This window comes from Delphinus delphis, chromosome 1 (assembly GCF_949987515.2).
Source record: "Delphinus delphis chromosome 1, mDelDel1.2, whole genome shotgun sequence".
Classification (NCBI taxonomy): domain Eukaryota; kingdom Metazoa; phylum Chordata; class Mammalia; order Artiodactyla; family Delphinidae; genus Delphinus; species Delphinus delphis.
Genome location: NC_082683.1, coordinates 11,312,530 through 11,330,460, shown reverse-complemented (window position 1 = coordinate 11,330,460; position 17,931 = coordinate 11,312,530). Strand labels below are relative to the sequence as shown.

The following is a 17,931-nucleotide window of genomic DNA, read 5'->3' as shown; positions in this document are numbered from 1 at the left end:
GGCTTGTGGTATAAAACTCAGTAAAAAGGCATTGCCGTACCTTTCCATCCTAATATATATATATTTTTTGTAAGTTTTATTTTATTTATTTATTTCTATTTTTGGTTGCATTGGGTCCTCGTTGCTACGTGTGGGCTCTCTCTAGCTGGTGCATGGGCTTCTCACTACGGTGGCTTCTCTTTGTTGTGGAGCATGGGCTCTAGGTGCACGGGCTTCAGTAGTTGTGGCACACGGGCTCCGTAGTTGTGGCTGTAGACCACAGGCTCAGTAGTTGTGGTGCACGGGCTTAGTTGCTCTGCGGCATGTAGGATCCTCCTGGACTAGGGCTTGAACCCATGTCTCCTGCACTGGCAGGCGGACTCTTAACCACTGTGCCACCAGGGAAGTCCCTTAATATTCTTAAGATGAAATCTAGAGGGAATTGCTCTTTATGTTAACCACAACCAGCCAAGATGGCCATGACTCACACCCAGGACCGCCATGGACAGTTGCACAGCTGATGCACTGCCCAAAAGTACCTGGTAGGTAAGCTGAGTGGGAGGTAAAATCCAGCTGGTGTTCTGCTTGTCAAATTGTACAGTTTAGTGCAGGGCTGCAGCCACCTGGAGCAGAGGCACCTCTCTACCCCCTTGTCAAACCCTGCTACAGGGCTGCAACCCCCTAGGAATGTGGTCACACACAGGTGCTGCCTGCCAGGTCACCAGGCTATACAGGTCAGTAGGCCTGTGTACAATGTCGTGGATGGGGGGTACCTTTGCCTAATCTGTCTACATGCCTTTTTCTAACTGGCACAAAGCCTGCATTAGGCTAGTGGGAGTCCCATTAATTTGAAAAATATGCATTTACAATCCATAGGTTGGTGACTGGCCTATACTTCTTGAGGTAAGATCTTTATGTACAGAACTGCTCTACTGGGTTCAAGATTCTGTCAAAAAATTGAGAAATCTGTTTTAGGAACAGACAGTAAAAAGTGAACTTCAGTGAGCATTCAGGGTTGGGAGTAAGGATAGGGGTCTAGGATGAAGCTCCTAGCTTAGCTGGGGCATGTCACTTCCCCACGCCGAGCCTGGCCTACAGCTCCCGGCTACTTCCCCTCTCTCCCTGTTCCACAGGGGGAGGCTGCTCTGACCCTTCTGGGAACCTGAACCCCCAGGAACACCTTGCTCCACTGGGAGACACCGGGTCCATGTGGGTGGGTAACAACAGTTGCCTGGAAACCCCACCTTGTCAAGGCCTCACGTGCTCCTGCTGAGGTTTACACGGAAGCCACGCGGGCTAGGAGACAGGAGCCTCTTCCAGCAACCCATCTCCCTCCCCGGCCTCCCACATCCTTCCTTCTGGAACCTCCGCCCGAAAGCTTTACTCCTCTGGTGTCAACTAGGGATGCACTTCATGACTTAATAGCATCCTTCTCCACCTCTGCTCCCTCCTGCCTAACAGGGCGTCGGAATGGTTTCTGAGATGTCATACTATGCCTCTCTATCGTAAAGATCACATCTTTCTGAGGTCCATGAAGAACGGAGTGGCCTGTGGTGCCCTCGTAAATTATGATGCTGACCAGGCGGGCGGCCTTGGAACATGCAGACGAACCTGGGGAAGGGGAAGGATGCCCTGTGGGCAGTGGGGTCGGGGTGCAGGTGGAGGTATGTTACTTCTCCTGTCTGGTAGGGCAGGTGGGCCCCTTGGCCACCTCACGGTCACCTGTGTATACTGTGAGCACCCACCCTCCAACACCTTTGCTTATACCATCCTCTGACCCGGAGTACCTGCCTGACACCTGTCCACTTACTCACATCCTGTCTGTTGGGTCAAGGGCTATAGATCCCATTTGTCTGGGACAGTCCCAGTTGGCTCTTAATGTCCCAGGACAACTTTTAATAGGCCCTCTTTTTCTTGAAAAACTCTCCCAGTTTGGACAATAAATTATACAGTCACTCTGAACTTAGTAAAAGAATAATAATAGGGCTTCCCTGGTGGCGCAGTGGTTGGGAGTCCGCCTGCCGATGCAGGGGACACGGGTTTGTGCCCCGGTCCAGGAAGGTCCCACATGCCGCGGAGAGGCTGGGCCCGTGAGCCATGGCCGCTGAGCCTGCGCGTCCGGAGCCTGTGCTCCGCAACGGGAGAGGCCACAACAGTGAGAGGCCCGCGTACCGCAAAAAAAAAAAAAAAAAAAAAAAAAAAATAATAATAAGAGCAGCTGATATTTAATAAATAAATATTTACTGTTCCAACCTCTTTCTATGAATCATCTCATTTAATCCACCAACCACTGGGTAGGGGCTATTATGATACTGATGGGGATATTCTACCAATGGGAGAGGAGAGTTGAGCAACTTGTCCAAGTTCAAGTGGAGGGGACACCAAGCCTAGTCCTGGCTCTACTACCCATGTGACCTTGGGCACGTCATGCAACCTCTCCAAGCTTATGTTCCTCACATGGAGAAAAGGAGAAAAGAAAGGAACTTTGTAGGACAGTGGGGAGCATTACACAAGGTATTTACTTTTCTGGTTGATGGTGCATTGTAGGTGTTCAGTGAAGGACAGGTCCTTTCCACTATTCATTTCTTTCCTGAGAACTTGGACCCAACCTAGAACCAAAGAGGGCACCTTCCCTTCCCTGTATAAATATCTCCTAGTTGCTTGGTTTGAACAGGAAATCCTCTGCTTGCCCTGCTCTCGGCACTCCTACAGAGCATAACATGGCAGAGGTGAAGCCCCTTTTCTTGGGGGCACTGACCTCTCCCTATACATCCCACCCCCAAATTATTCACCATCTTTTCCACTTGCTACTAACAAACTAGCAACAGAGGTTGAGGTCACTGTGCCTTGGCCTCATATCCCCTATCTAGAAACAGCTCAGAAAGCCCACTTCTGCCTGGGAAAGCCCCCATACTTGCAGGGGAGCAATGCCACCTCCACACACCCAGCCCTCACAGCAAGCGGGGCCTCCAGCCCACACAAACTCCACAGAGCTCGGTGGCCGTCAATCACCAACAAGAAACTGCCCTGTAAGTCTGCTGGCAGCCTGGGGTGGAGGTGCGGGGGTAGGGGTGTCTGAATTCCAGAAGAGTAGGAAGAAGAAACCCTCCCCGATGAAGAGAAATCCAACAGAAGAAGAAGACTATTTCCAGGAGCTTCACTGACGAGTATGGAAGATGCCAAAAAGGGGAAAGGGGGAACTATCTTACCGCCTTCTCATCTGAAAAGAGGACAAAACAGTCCCACTGACGTGATCACACACCTCCAACCTCCTCCCCGTGATCACATGGATCTAGGTGCCGGGTGCTTCTGATAATTGGAACATCACCAACCAGCCACGTCTTTTGCTCTCCATCCTGACCCAGTGTCTTGAACAGGCCAGTAAGAGTGTTATTCTAAAACCCATTGACCTTGCAGTCCCCAAACTCTGGAGAAGTCGCTCACCTATGAGCTCTGGGCCATGAACATCTAGAAGCAGCATTCTGACTCCGTTCTGATTCTGGCCCTCCAGCAAAGTGCGGTGACCAAGGAAAGAAAGAGGGCTTCAGCAAGAACGTGCCACAGCTGGGAAGGGCAGGAGGCGAGAGGCCCCTGGGGAGACAGACTTTGCCTGGAACAGAAACTGACCTCAAGATGCCAACACAACTTCACAGCGCATGCGAGGCTTAACTGACGCTGGTGACACTCAGCCCTGCCCAGGTGAGCGGCCGAGAGGGCTGGCGCTGGCAGGGCAATGCGGAGCCGGCCCCCGAGTGGGCCTGGGCAGCATGTGAGCTTTCAGCCTCTGTGGCGGTTCTCCAAAGCCACGCTCCTCTGGGAATTCCAGCCAGGAAATGGCCCTGCTTTGGCGGAACCTGGCCAAAGCTCCCAGTCCATCCCTCCGCTGTGTGCCACCCAGGGCCACCCAGCCCGTTCTGCCCCTGAAGGGAGTGATTCTCCCCCAGTCTGCAGTCACCTGAACCAGGAAGAAGAAAGAAAGGCTTGCGCCCTTGTTTTTTCTCCACTCACGCCTGCGCCTGGCCTGGGGAGGGAGCAGGGAGCGCGGTCATCCTGGTCACTCCACGGTCATCCTGGCAGGAGACACAGGTCGGAGCTTGAGATGGCACCAGTGGGTCATGTAACTGGAGAAGCCAGGCTGAGGGGCGCTGCCCACGCACAGGACCCTCCGGGTCTGTCACACACTGTGGGTACATTCACATGGGCTGAGCCCTCCCCCTGCTCTTGGCCCGTTTCCTGCACACCTACTGTGTGCCAGCCCTGTGGGCCCAGCGCGCGCTTCGTCTCTGCTCTGCCTGCTTCCCCGGCCTTGTTCACTCCTCAGCAGCAGGAGTGGGACAATCATAGGGACACAGAGACAAACACACTTCAGGTCCCGACCTCAAGGCGCTCCCGGCCTTACACTGCTGAGTCAACAGCCACCTCCCCCCAAAAGGGACAGTCCCAACGGCTCCGTGCTGTTTTCCATCTTCCACCTTCATCTCAGACCTGTTTATGAGTCCCCTGCCACGTGCTGGGTCCAGGGCTGAACACTGGGTGGAAGATAGAAGGGTTAGTAGCACCGGGATGACCCACGCTTCTCTAGCTGCATCTAACCAGGCCCATCTTCAGGGCAGCCAGGAGCCAACACCGGCCGAGAGAAGCACGGCCCAGCCTCTCCCTGAGGGCTCGGCAGGGCTTAGGGGTATTGACTGGCCCTGGGCCATCCCCCTCCTTCTGCCTGAGCCCACGGGTTCTTGCTAAAGACCTTCCTTTCCTTGGGCACCACTCTGCTGGCAAGGCCTGAATCAGAAAGATTCTTCTAGATCTTCATGGTGCAGAGCTCCTGGTCGAGCAACTTCTCTGGAGTTCAGGGGCTGTGAAGGTCAGAGGCTAAGGGCTGCTGGTCAGCAGTGGGGTGTAGGTCCTGGGCTGGGGTGAGAGTGGGAGGCCTGGCGGCAGTCAGAGGCCCAGCTGGTGTGACCCAGGGACACGCTGACACCAGCACCACTTCTATGACCACTTCTGCAGTCAGTGGGCAGCGTCAGGCTGCTGTCTTGGCTTTCTCAGAGGTTGGCTTGTTCTCCCCGCAACACAGGTATTTTCCCCTGCATTCTGAGTAGTATTCTGCTCACGGTACCTGACAACAGGGGCTCAGAAGAACGCTCAGCCCAACCCTCCCACCAGATGAGGCCCGCAGAGGCTGAGGGCAACACTGTGGAAGAGCCCTGGACTCCTGACTCAGGACGGCCCGCTCCGACACGCCCCGGGGCCTCGGATTCACAGGCCCAGCCTGTCCCTGAGACACACAGCACAAAGGATTCATCATTTAAAAACCTGTTAGCCACGGAAACAAACAGCAGCGGGTTCCCCATGGGGCTGTGGAGGGCACTGGCTATACCCCACAGGTCCTAGAGCCAGGCACACCTTCCTTGGCTTAAATTCCGCCTTTCAGCAGCTCGCTTCTCGGGCTCTCAACCTTCTCATCAGAAAAATGGTGAAGCCTATCCGAGATCATTCTTTAAAGTCCATGTATTCCTGGCCCAGGGAACTATTCAATGAGTATAAAAAAATTGTATTCATTACCTATACATTAAATAGAAGTATTAATTTTTAAGATATTATGGAGCCACTGGATTTTTAAATTTTATTTATTTATTTTTGGCCATTCAGCGGGGCTTGTGGGATCTTAGTTCCCTGACCAGGGATCGAACCCGGGCCCTCAGCAGTGAGAGTGTGGAGTCCTAACCACCGGACCGCCAGGGAATTCCCAAGCCATTGGATTTTAACCTCCATCTTTTCCCTACCATAGCACCTGGCCTCCAGCTGAATCAGAAGGCTCCTTTCTAGACTGTTCTGAGTGTTTAGCTCAGTGCCCCAAAATGCCCCTCCTCCTTCTGTGTCCCCACGTCAGGCTCTGGGCATGAAGCTCACCCGGTTGTTAGCAGCTTCTGTCATAGCCACTGGCCAGCCCGTGTCGTTGGACCTATGTAAAGAGCTGGGCTGGGAGCCCAGGCCACAGCACACGCGGCAGCCTTGGACCTCCCTGGTCTCTGCCTGTTTCTGGAGCCCAGGAGCCCTGCGTGTTGGTGCCCTGATAGGACAGGGCACTTCCCACCTGGGGTTGGGTCCCCTCTGTGACCCGCTGAGGCCAGCATGAAGGCTAAGCTGCAGGCTGCCTGAGTGTGGCCCGTGGGGCACTGAATGCCCTTCACTCCAAAACGCCTCGTGCTCAGGATTCCTAAGCCACCACCCCCTCTTTTTAAAACATCTTGAATAAGCTGCACGTATGTAACGTGGACCATGTGATATAACCTGACATACGTAACCACCTGCAAAACCACCACCACAATCAAGATAGAGGCGTATCCGTCACCCCAAAAGCTTCCTCTTCCCCTTCGAAAGCCACACTCCTGCCCCTCCCCCACCCTCCAGGCAACCACTGATCTTTCTGTCCCTACAGATTAGGTTTCATTCTCTAGAGTTTCACATGAATGGAACCACACAGGATATACGTTTTTCTTTCTGGACTCTGGCACTCAGCATAATGATTTTGAGACCCGTCATGTGGCTGCACGTCTCGATAGTTTGTTGCTTTGTTGCCAAGCGGGATTCCACTGTAGGATATACTGGTCTGTTTACTCATTCCTCTGTTGATGGACTTTTGGGCTGCTTCCAGTTTTTGGCTATTACAAAGAAAGCTGCTAGGACCATTAGTGTACAAGTCTTTGTGCAGATATATATATTTCCTAGGTGAGTAAAAACCTAGGAGTGGCATGGCTGGGTCCCATTTCATCTCACTGTACAATTTCTATGTCCCCCTAGTACTGACAGTCTTCTAACACATACGACTTAGTTTTTCTTTGTTCCTTGTTTGTTGTTGGCCTTCTCCCTCCCCTATGTGGCAGATGGTATTTTCGCAAAGATGGACACAATAATACTTCCCATACGTGCTTTTTATAGGGTGGAGTCTGGCTGGCCTTGTGGCTGGCCTGTCACCAACTGAATGCAGCGGAAATGACACTAAGTAATGTCTGAGACCAAGAAGCCTTACAGCTTGCTCCTTGACTTCCTGGAACTCCTTCTGTGGGATCCCCGAGCCTGTGGAGGAGGTCTGACGACCATGCTGGAGGGCCACAAATGGGTGTTTTAGTTGTCAGTCCCAGTTGAGCCCAGACACCCCACCAAGGCACCAGACACGTGAGTGAAGCTGTCTTGGACTCTCCAGCGGAACAGCCCACCACAGCAGAACCCACAACCCTCACCCACCATGTGGAACTCAGGAATCACCCGGCTGCACCCTGCCATGTCCCTGACACACAAAATCATGGGACGTAAGAAAAATGCTGGTGAGATTTGGGGGCTGTTTGTTACACAGCAGATCCATGAGAAACGGATCTGTCTGTTTGGCTCACAGATACACCCCAAAGGCCCAGAACAATGCCTGGCCAATAGGAGGACCTCAACAAGTGTTTGCTGAATGAATAAGTGAGTGGGGTTCTAGGTAAGATTTTATCAACACTGAAGAGATTTCTACTGATCAGAATTGAATGCTGGTGCAGCAGGAAGGGATCTGTGTCAGGCATGAGACTTCAAGTCCAAACACTGAGACCAGCATGCAGTATGACCCTCCTGGAACCTCAGTTTCCCCAACTGTAAAGTCAGGCTAACTCCACCTATGTCATGGGCTGGATCTGAGGAGAATGTGAAGTTGAGGTGGGTGGAGGCCTCAGCACAGGGCCAGCCCAGGAGATCCCCGAGAAGGCTTGCTACGTCTGAGTGAAACTGCTGCCCCCGCCTGCCACCCACACCTCATATTGCGCTCAAGGCCCACAGAGATCTGCTCCCCCCTCTCCTGTTCAGCCATCATCAGGGGCAGCTCTTCCAGGAAGGAAGCTCACCCCCAGATCCCTGTCTGAGGCCAGGACAGCATCCCCTGGGGAGTCAACCAGGGCTGAGGAGAATCACAGTGGAGGTCCCTCTCAGACCTGACCCTGTGTCCATGGCCACCTTGGGCCAGTACCCACCATGGCTGCCCCAGAAGGAGGGCCAGCTCTGAAGACCACCGCCCCCTCCCGCCCCGGCCTGGCTCACACCAAAGCTCTTCTCCCAGGACAGAGGCCAGTGTGGCTCTCACTTCCTGCCACGGGTTCAGGGCCATGTCCTGACCCCATCATGGCAAGATGGGCCTGCACAGTGATAGAGGCCACAGCTCCAAACAGGGTTGAACAGGGTCTTGGGCAATGTCTTATGAAAGGCATATCAAGACCTGGCTTTTCTCACACTGCGCTCTGTTCTCCTCCTCTCAGCTGATCAATCTCTGACACTTCCTGGGCGGGGAGTGGGGATTAACTAAAAGCAGCAGCTCCAGGTCTGCAGCCCTTGCTCACTTCTCAAATATGGCAGCCGAGGCCACTGGCATTTCCTGGGACTGAAGTGTGTTCACTGAGCAGTGGAAGGAGAGGAGGTCGGGAAGAGAAGCTCCTGGCTTGTGTGTCCCCGAGACCAGCCTTGACGCCTTTAGTCCCTGGGACAAGCTCCAGAGCAAAGACTAAGAACGAATCCACAAATCCCGGTGCCTCAAGGGGTCCGAGTGACAGCTAAGAACGCTGGGCTTCCAAACCCAGATCTGTCCATCTTTCTCCTCTCTTCCCGATTTCACTGCCTTCCTCTCTACTGCTACGACCACCCCTAAGACGCCTAGAATAAAAAGAGTATCTGCTAAGAACAGAGGTTTGGAAACTAGAGTCACTGGACATCAAGTGTGGGCTCTCAAGTCTACTAGCCGGGAGATTAGAAAAATCCTTAGTCTCTCTCATCCCCATTTTGTAGATGGGGAGACTGAGGCTAATAAACACCACTCACCTAATGAGGGTTGTTGGGAGGATCAATGGGCTCGTGCAGGCAGAGCAATTAGAGTGCCTGGCATAGTCCAAGTGCTAAATAAACGTTAGCTGTGGTGATTACTGCTCAAAAGCAGTTTACTATGTGCTCACACTTCAGTCATCCCAACTACAGAATGGGTGTACAAGGTTTTTTCTGAATAGGGAAGAGGTTGGGCTCTGGTACCTGCTTCCTAAACAAGCATCGGATATGTGGAGGGTGAGTCCTGGAGGGTGTCTTGAGTATTTTCAAACTAACCAGTCCTTCCTCTTTTCTCAGGATAATCAGAACATTAATACACAGCGGAGTCTACTGAGAATTGGACCCAAAGCATTGAAGGAGACCCCAGAAAGGGTCATTGTTTGGGGGTCCATGGAACAGATTCTGACCTGGGCAGGCGGGAAGGGTAGCAAAGGGGGCCTGGGGGGACGGGACTGGACTGGCTGCCTTTCCAACTCATAGAGTCAAGGGCCCAGGACGAAAACCCCAGACAGGGAAAAGAGAGAGGACATCAGTCACTCGGGTACAAAAACCTATAAAAAGCAAAGGAGTCAAAAGGGACAAGGTCGATGCCATGTGTTGTCAGTCACCAGACACCAGGACTCTAAGCAGATTCTGGATATGATTCTATTTAAAATGCTCTCTGTGGCGGATCCTCAGTCACGGCTGCCAACGAACCCCACCTCCCCGCAACCACAGCCTCCAGAGTCTCCGCCCACATGATGCTGGGCTTGGTCATGTGACTTGCTCTGGCCAATGAGACAATAGCAAACATAAAGCAGGAAGCGGCTTGAAAAGCGTCCCTGTACTGCCCTGCACTATCTAAGATGCTGAGGATGGGGGAACCGGTCACAGAGGGACTCTGCAACTTTTCTGGAAACCTCAAACTACTCCAAAGAAACACCTGTTGGAAAACATGTGCATTAGGGCATGTGCTCGTTTTTGGGAATCCAGCTGCCAGGTGAAGCAGCTAACCTGCTAGAGACACACAGCCCAGCCAGAGCTGCAACAGAACAGCAGAGACTCTGGACACTTCTTCCACCTGACCATAGATTATTTTCAGCTGGATCAAATCTGGAGTCTGAGAAGCTTTCAAGGGGGATCTGTCAACTGTGAAAAACAGTCGGTAGTATATTAGGAAGATGCTCTGTCTGTAAAGTTAAAACTCTCTGGAAGCTTCCACCAAATTCTAAGATGTACCAGCTAAGCGTCTTCAACATCAGTGCTGTGGGACAGAGGGGCAGCAGCCCCTAGGGCATCAGGCTAGATGGCCTAAGAAACAGTGGAAGCTTCTAGGTATGATTTACTTATTGAAGAGGAGAACATAAATTCAACCCAGGGCGATGGACGGCCCAGAAGATGAACAAGTCTTTGATGCAAGGAATGAGACAAAGAGTGGAGTGCGGATGTGGGAAGGGAAACAGGAAACATTAAGTTGCTTTTCAAACCCACACAGCTCTGGAGACAAGGATGTGTGTGTAAAAAAGCAGGTGGGCAGAGCCATCCCAGCATCAGTAACACATCATTCTATTCAACAGCCACTCAGGCCACCTACCACCCCACTGCCTGCAGGACTGGTTACAATGGCAGCCAAAGCATGGCCACACCTGCTAGGAACCTAAAGGACACTGGTGTCCCCTGCTGCTCAAGGCCTAAGACAGTCTCTGCACCCCAGAACTCTTCAAGCAGAATATCTGTGGCGTAGATTCTTATCTTCAAGCCTCGTTGGTCATGAAAAAATATATTATTCAACCAACTTGCATTGAGTATGTTGTGGGTTTCTGGGCAGGGCCTGGGTCCCACTTGCCTCTGAATTATCTGAGCCACAGGCACAGGTTCTATTGTGGGGAAGTTTTCATGAAACATTTGTTGAATGAGCAAATTAAATAATGAGGCTCAGTTCCTGCCAGGAGCTCAGTCTAGGACAGGTGACTCATTGTGAGGCAGGGAAAAGGCCCCAACAGGGCTTATTCCTTGTGCTAAAGAGAGGAAACTTGGGCATCATTTCTTCTCCGCCGTGCTCACCAATCATCGACTTTGTTCAGATGGTGAGGCTGAATCTGTGCTGGGTACTGTGCCTGTAGGAGGGTGGCAAGTGGCAAACCGGGTAGGAAACAGACGCCCCTCCATGTGTGCTGAGTCCTGAGGGAGCTCAGCATCTAGGGCTGTGAAGTCTAGGGAGGAGGGGCCCTTATTAGTTTCCTCCTGCTGCTGTATCAAATAACTACAAATTTAGTAGCTTAAAAAGATACAAATTTAGTATCTTATAGTTCTGGAGGTCAGAAGTCTGAAATGGGTCTCAGAGGGCTAAAATCAAGGTGTGGGCAGGGCTACATTCCTTCTGGAGGCTTTAGGAGAGAGTCTGTCTTTCCCGGCTTCTAGAGGCCACGCACATTCCTTGGCTTGTGGACTCTTCCTCCACCTTGAACACCAGCAATGGTGGATTGGGTCCTCACGTTGAATGTCCAGCCTCTGTTCTCTGACTTTCTCTCTCTCTGACTCTTCTGCCTCCTCTTTCACTCTGAAGGAACCTTGGGATTACGCTGGGCCTACAGGATAATCCCTCCATTTTAAGGATGTCTGATTAACAACCTTAATTCTCCTTTGCCACGTAAACTACCATATTCACGTGCTCTAGAAATTAGGATGCAGACGTCTTGGGGGTGAAGGGGTGTGATCCTGCCAACCACAGGCCCTGGACCCATCGAGTGGAGATGGTTCAGAAAGATTCCTGGAGGAAGCAGAGCCTGAATCAGGACTTGGAGGAAGAGTGACCATCAGGAGGCTGGGGGAGAAGAAGAGCAAACACAAAGACTCAGAGGAGAAAGAAGGGAGAGGATCCACAGGCACATCTAGGAAGCACGTGTACATAACATGTGCATCCACGTGCTAGAAGGAGACGAGGCTGCAAAGGCAAGGAGAGGGTGGGAAAGGGACACAGGAACACCTTCAACACCTCACTCCTCATACTGCTTTCTCCTGCTCAAAACCTCCATGTCCCTGAACTTCAGGGTACAGCCCTGAATGCAAAGCCTCCGCCTTCCCACCCCCATCCACAGGCTGGCCTTCTTGCCTTTGCTCAAGCTATTTCCCCTGCAGTAATGCCCTCTCTGCCCCTGCCAGTGTCACCTAAGGGCTCCAGAGCCACCCTGCTGAGCTCTGAACCTGGCCCTAACCAGGTACTGCTGTGTAATCTTGGCACATTGACAGCCCACCTCATACTCTTATTGTGAGAATTAAAGGAGCTAAAGTATGTGGCATATAAAAAGTGCTCAAAAATGCTAGCTGTCACCACCACTACCACCAACAATAACATTGCAGGGGTCCAAGAGGAAAGCTATTTTCATAATAACACTCTGACATTATTTGCCTGTTTTACTGTGTTAGTATTTGCAATGCTGGTGCAAAAGCAATGCTGGGTAAAATGCTGACATCTTAGCAGAAATCATAACAGTGGCATCAAACTGTATTAGTAGTCACTGAGTTCTTTACACAATGTACTCATAGTTGAAAGAAAGGGGGGGAGGAGAGTTTTACTTAAGAATAACCTTGATGAAGCTGTAAAAATAATTAATTCTATTAAAACTTGATTCCCAAGTACATATTTTTTAATAAAATGGGAAAAACACTTAAAGTTCTTTCGCTGCATACCAAAGCACAATGGCTGTCTCAAGGAAAATTATGTGTGCAACTGTTTGAGTTTCTAGCTAAACTAGCCACTTTTTCGTAGCTCACCATTTGTACTTGAAAGAAGGACCAACGTACAAACTATAGTATCTGGCAAACTACTGAACGAAGTGAACACATGAAGTAAGTGAGCCTGTTACTTCTAGGAAAACAAATGACAGTATTTGTTGACAAAACTTGAACTTTTGAGCAAAAATCCAAATTTGGGCAAACTTGATCTGCCACTATGATTTCAGCAGCTCCTCAAGACTTAAAGACTTTTCTAATGAGATTGGTGGTGATGTTAACAGATATGACTTATTGATGTTGGATACTGAAATATGCCAAGATTTGGAGGATGTGCATTGCTCAGTAAACCAATATTTTCCAAGTGATCAATGTTAGATTAAAAACAAATCATGTGTGGGTACAATAGCCATTCAAAGTACCAATTAGACCCATGGTTTTGTCCATCCTAACAGAGCACAAAACCTTCACTGGATAATTCCACACTCAGCAAATCTCTAAGAAACTACCATTTGGTGAGTTAGTATGAAGTCAAAGAAAAATATGCATAATTATCTAATAAGGCAACTAATACACTCTTCCCTCTTCCAGCTACACATCTGTGTGATGCTAGATTTTCAACCAAAACAACAAATCATAGTAGCCTGACTGAAAGAGTAGTTAACGAGAACTCAGCAGTCTTCTATGGAGTCAGACATTAAAAAATTTTTGCAAAATTGTGAAACGATGCTGCTGTTTTCCCTCAAATCTTTTTGTTTAGGAAAATACAGTCATTTTCATTTAAAAATAATGTTAGCATGTAATGGGTTTAGTACTGTCCTTTTAAAATAAATTGAAGATTTAGACACGTTTTCTCGGAGAAATCAATGCAACTGAGGGGGCCTGGGGAAATCAAGACACCCCACAGGGGTCCCACGGGCAACCAGCTCACCACAGGTGTAGGGCTGCAGTCACGCAGGGACTCTGGGGTGAGTTTACTCACGCGATGACACCATTCCTTATTAAACAATCATTCAGGACTTCTGCCTTTAAACTCAGGATGAGACCAAAATCCCAAACCAAACATTCCCAGACTCGTCCCCACAGAAACAAAGGAAACTTCTAAACCCCCATTCTCGCCAGACTTGATTCTTTTCGTTGCTTTGATGTTGGAACCATCAATGTTTGCATGTTTGCTTGAGTTCCTAATCCTCTCACGTGCCGAAGAATTCCAGTGTCAACCACCCCCAAACCAAAGACGGAGGGTGGGCCGGTGGGAACTGGCCAGAGTGGAAGTCTTTGGGGGCTTTGCGTTTTCCCACCGCAGGGACGCTGGTTATTAACAAGCGTCGCCCAACATCTGCCGAGTACTTGGCTTGTGCATTTATTCTCATCCTTCTCATTATGGGCATATAAATCCCTTTTCATGCCCCAGCCTCCTTCTGCCCACATCTGTCTGCAATTTACTCACCATGTGCTGTGGCTGGGGAGGAAGCATCTTATTTATGACTTTGTAGAATGCCAGGCAGGATGCCTGAGTTGCTTGCTACCTTGAACTTAGATGGGCTCAGGGGGTCTAAGGTCTGGGCTACCCCAAGTGGGAATCAGGCGACCAACATCTCCAAACAGATCTGAGGAAGCCTGCCAAGCCCTGTCTCATCAGATAATCACTAAGTATTTGCACTAATGGTACTTGGCACTGGGCCAAGCACTTTATACCTCATTTAATCCTCATGACAACCTGTGAAGTAGCTACTATTATTGGCCTCAATGATAAGAAAAGTAGGTATTGTTACTGTTGCCTTCTGCAAAGGAACTGTGGTTCAGAGAGGTTAAGGAATTTGCCCCAGGTCACACAGCTAGTAAGTGACAGAGATGGGATTCATGCCCAGATCTGACTCCAGAGTCTGCTGTCCCCGTGACTGAGCTAGGATGGCCTCCTGTCTCTCTTGTCCAGGCCAACTTCACCCCTCGTGACCTCATCCAGAGGGGAGATGAGGTGTTTAGTGCAGTGGAAAAAGTTTCGGACTCTGCTGCTAATTAGCTCTGTCACCTTGGCCAAGTTACTTAACCTCCCTGAGCCTCATTCAGCTGTCTCCATCTGTGAAAGGGGTTAAAACCTTCCAGCAGGAGTGGTGGGGTGAATGGTAGACCAAGTGCATAGAACAGTGCTGGAACACAGTAGGTGCTCAATAAGGCTTTCCTTGAATGAATACTGACGAGTCCTTGTTGATGACATTATTGTTCCTACAAAGCAGTCGCCTTTGGGGGATCTCTGGGTCCCTGAGCAAGGCCCTGAAGACCTTTGCGGATGGATAAGAAATCGTACAGCACAGAGTTGGGAAGAAATGCCTGCATAGCTCTGTGCCCTGTGGGCTAAACGGATGAGGGTGCACGTCATGGTTCCCGCCTTCACAAACACGACCCCATTTAATTCACTGTTACTGTCCCATCACTCAGATCAGAACACTGAGGTCTGGAGAGCCGTCTGCTCCAGGAGCTGGGCAGTCGGTGGGTAAATGAGCCTCTGCTCACTCCCTGCCCACACCCCTGGGCACAGGAACAGCAGAGACAGGTATTCCTCCTCCTCCCAGGTACAGAAGGGGGAATACAGGTAAGAATTCTTTCCGTGGCCCAGGACACAGAAGGCAGGTGACTCTGTCCTGGAATGAACACCGGCAAAGGAGGCTGAGACAGCGTCTGGCTGCTTCCTGAGGCAGCCTCGACTCTGCAGGATCGTGAAACCTGGCGAGACCAAAGGACGTCAGCTCACACGGCCTGGACCCAGCAACACGTGCCCATGGGAGACTCTTGAGACTTGGATCTCCTTCCTGAGAAGGGTGGGGATGTTCCGAGGCCCCCGGGAAGCTGGGAGTGGAGGGAGCTTGTATAGATCTGCCTGGACCGCAGGAGGGTTGCATAGAGAAAGCACGCGTGCCTGGCACAGTGACTTCTGCTCACACGGCGTCAGCTGCACCGTGACGCAGACCACCTGCCTGCTACGGCCTGAAGAGACCACCCAGAACACTGTCCAGGTGGCCCCACCAGAAACAACACCCCAACAGGAAAGTGTCTACCCAGCTTTAAGAGTAACATGTACTGCTGGGGAGAACGCAGAGAGGGGCTGGCGCAGCCGGCTGAGGGCGCACCGGCATCCCAGGCTTCCTGGGGGACAGGTGGTGGCGTGTTGGCCAGACAGCTGGCTTAGCCAGTGTTCTGCTGCTCACTTCACACCTGTGGTCAGGGAAACCCACAAGGACAGAGCCGACTAACCATCCCGCACAATCCCCTCTCCCTCCCCGCCCAGTTAGCCCTGTAGCTGGGACGCGGACACCCAGCCAAAGGGAATGGGCCACGCTCTTGCCAAAGGGAATCTCTGCGGCCACGCTCTTGCCAAAGGGAATCTCTGACCCTGGATTTTGGCCCTTTCCCTGGATCCTTCACAGGCCGAGGGGAGCAGAGATGCCCACCAGCCTGAAATGCCCCCTGGGATGGTCACAGAAGAGAGAGACAAACAGATTCTTTAAGCCACCCTGTTCTGGGGTCTTTGCTACAGCAGCCCGAAATCAACCGGAGGAATAAACCTGCTTTGGCCTCAGCAATGAAGTCTTTATCGAGAGAGTATTTATCGTTCTAGGAAGTGGTAAGTGGAAAGGAGGGTGCCAAGTTTTATTGCCCTTCCCCCCCCCAGGAGAATCAAAGACACTAAGCGGGGCTCAAGAGGTCAAGGCAGACCCCACCCAAGATATTTTCTCCCCCAACGTTTCACGTTGCAGGACTGGGAGGGGATGACTCCCAACCTTTCTCAAATAACCTTGTGAGACGCAGTGTGGGCAGGTGGCTCCCAGGAGAGATGGGTATGCCGGCTGCCAGTACCCCGGGCCGGCTCTGAGGAAAGCAGCTGACACGTGCGCCCAGTGGTCTCCTAAAGCAGTTTCTCTCCTAACTCCTCCCCCAACCCAGGGCTGGATGCTGCGCTCCTTAGAGGGGAGCTCCTGCAGAGCTAGCAACGAGAGAAGAGGCCTGAGCCCTCCCCCGGAGAGCCCACCGCCGTGAGCACGAGTGAAGTGGGGGAGGGATGTGTCCTCCAGCACAAAGCCCAGCACCCCGCACTGTCCTGTGAGGGGAGGCGCCGCAGGACCCTGAGAGCTCTTCTGGGTCAGCATCCTCGTTCAGCAAAGATAACTACCTGCCATTCACACACCTCAGAAGGAGGAGCCCCAGGACCGGCAGTGATGGAGAACACGAGGCGGTCACACCGCAGGAGGGAATGACATCTGTACCCGACCCAGCAAGACGCAGGATTCCACCCAAAAAGGAAGGGGCAGCCTGGGCTGGGGGCTGGGCGCCGGGAGGCTCCTGGGGCCACGTCACTGCCCCTGCAGAGGCAGGACCCTGGCTCCTGGTGTCCTTGTGGCCCCAGCTGAGGCCCAGGCGAGGGAGGGGAGGGAGCTGTCGCCCACTTGTCACTCACCCTGCAACGCTTCTCTGGCTCTGGCTAGCTCCTGCCCCTTCTGGGCCAGCTGGACCCTGAGCTCGGTGGCCGCGAGGACCTCGGAGGACTTGCCGCCCTGCGACTCCTCCAGGTCCTTCATCAGCATCTCCTTCATCTGCCGGAGAAGGTGGACTTCCTCCTGGAGCCGGGACACTTCCTCCCGCAGCAGTGCTAGGGGAGAAGGGCACACGGTTAGAGCGGGGGACAGTGACTCCCGCTCGCTCACTTTTCTGGGGACAGTTTGAAGGTGCTTTGGCTTTCCCTGTTTGCTCTGCATTCAGGGCCTGTCCTACTATGTGTAGGAAAACCCCCGAACGACCTTATGGCAAGGAGGCCCCGCCCCAGTCCTGGGCCCCGCCCACAGTCTGCAGAGCGCGCCTGGCGGGACTCCCTGCCTCCCACCACACTCTCTAGGGCTCTCAGGGGCCAGCACTGCAGTCCCAAGCCAGCAGCACTCCCAGTTACGCTTTACGCGCTTTACCTTGTTCACCAAAACCTCCGGGGGCAGGATGCTTCACCCCCATCTCACAGACTAGGAAGTCAAGGCTCGGAGAGATTAAGAAACTCCACGAGGGCATAAAGTGAGTAGGTAGCAGAGGTGGGATGTGAACCCAGACCTGGTCGACTCCAGGCACAGTCAACGCGACAGTATTACTCAGGACAGTGCACACCCAGGCCGAGATGCTCACCTCACTCAGAGACCGATTAAAAGAGCTTCTGACGTAGAGAATGGACTTGAGGACACGGGAACGGGGAAGGGTAAGCTGGGACAAAGTGAGAGTGGCGTGGACATATATACACTACCAAATGTAAAAGAGACAGCTAGTGGGAAGCAGCCGCATAGCTCAGAGCTTTGTGACCACCTAGAGGGGTGGGATAGGGAGGGTGGGAGGGAGATGCAAGAGGGAGGAGATACGGGGATGTAT

At 51.9% G+C, this 17,931-nt stretch overlaps 1 protein-coding gene across 2 annotated transcripts in view; it reads right to left on the bottom strand.

Annotated features, from left to right (window-relative positions):
* The window catches only part of KAZN (kazrin, periplakin interacting protein), a 461,784-nt gene that overhangs the window by 107,005 nt on the left and 336,848 nt on the right, over positions 1-17,931 (bottom strand). For both annotated transcript variants that reach the window (XM_060032518.1, XM_060032606.1), the window contains exon 2: positions 16,985-17,176. In XM_060032518.1, coding sequence (XP_059888501.1) covers positions 16,985-17,176 — 192 coding nt within the window. The remainder of the gene's footprint in view (positions 1-16,984; positions 17,177-17,931) is intronic.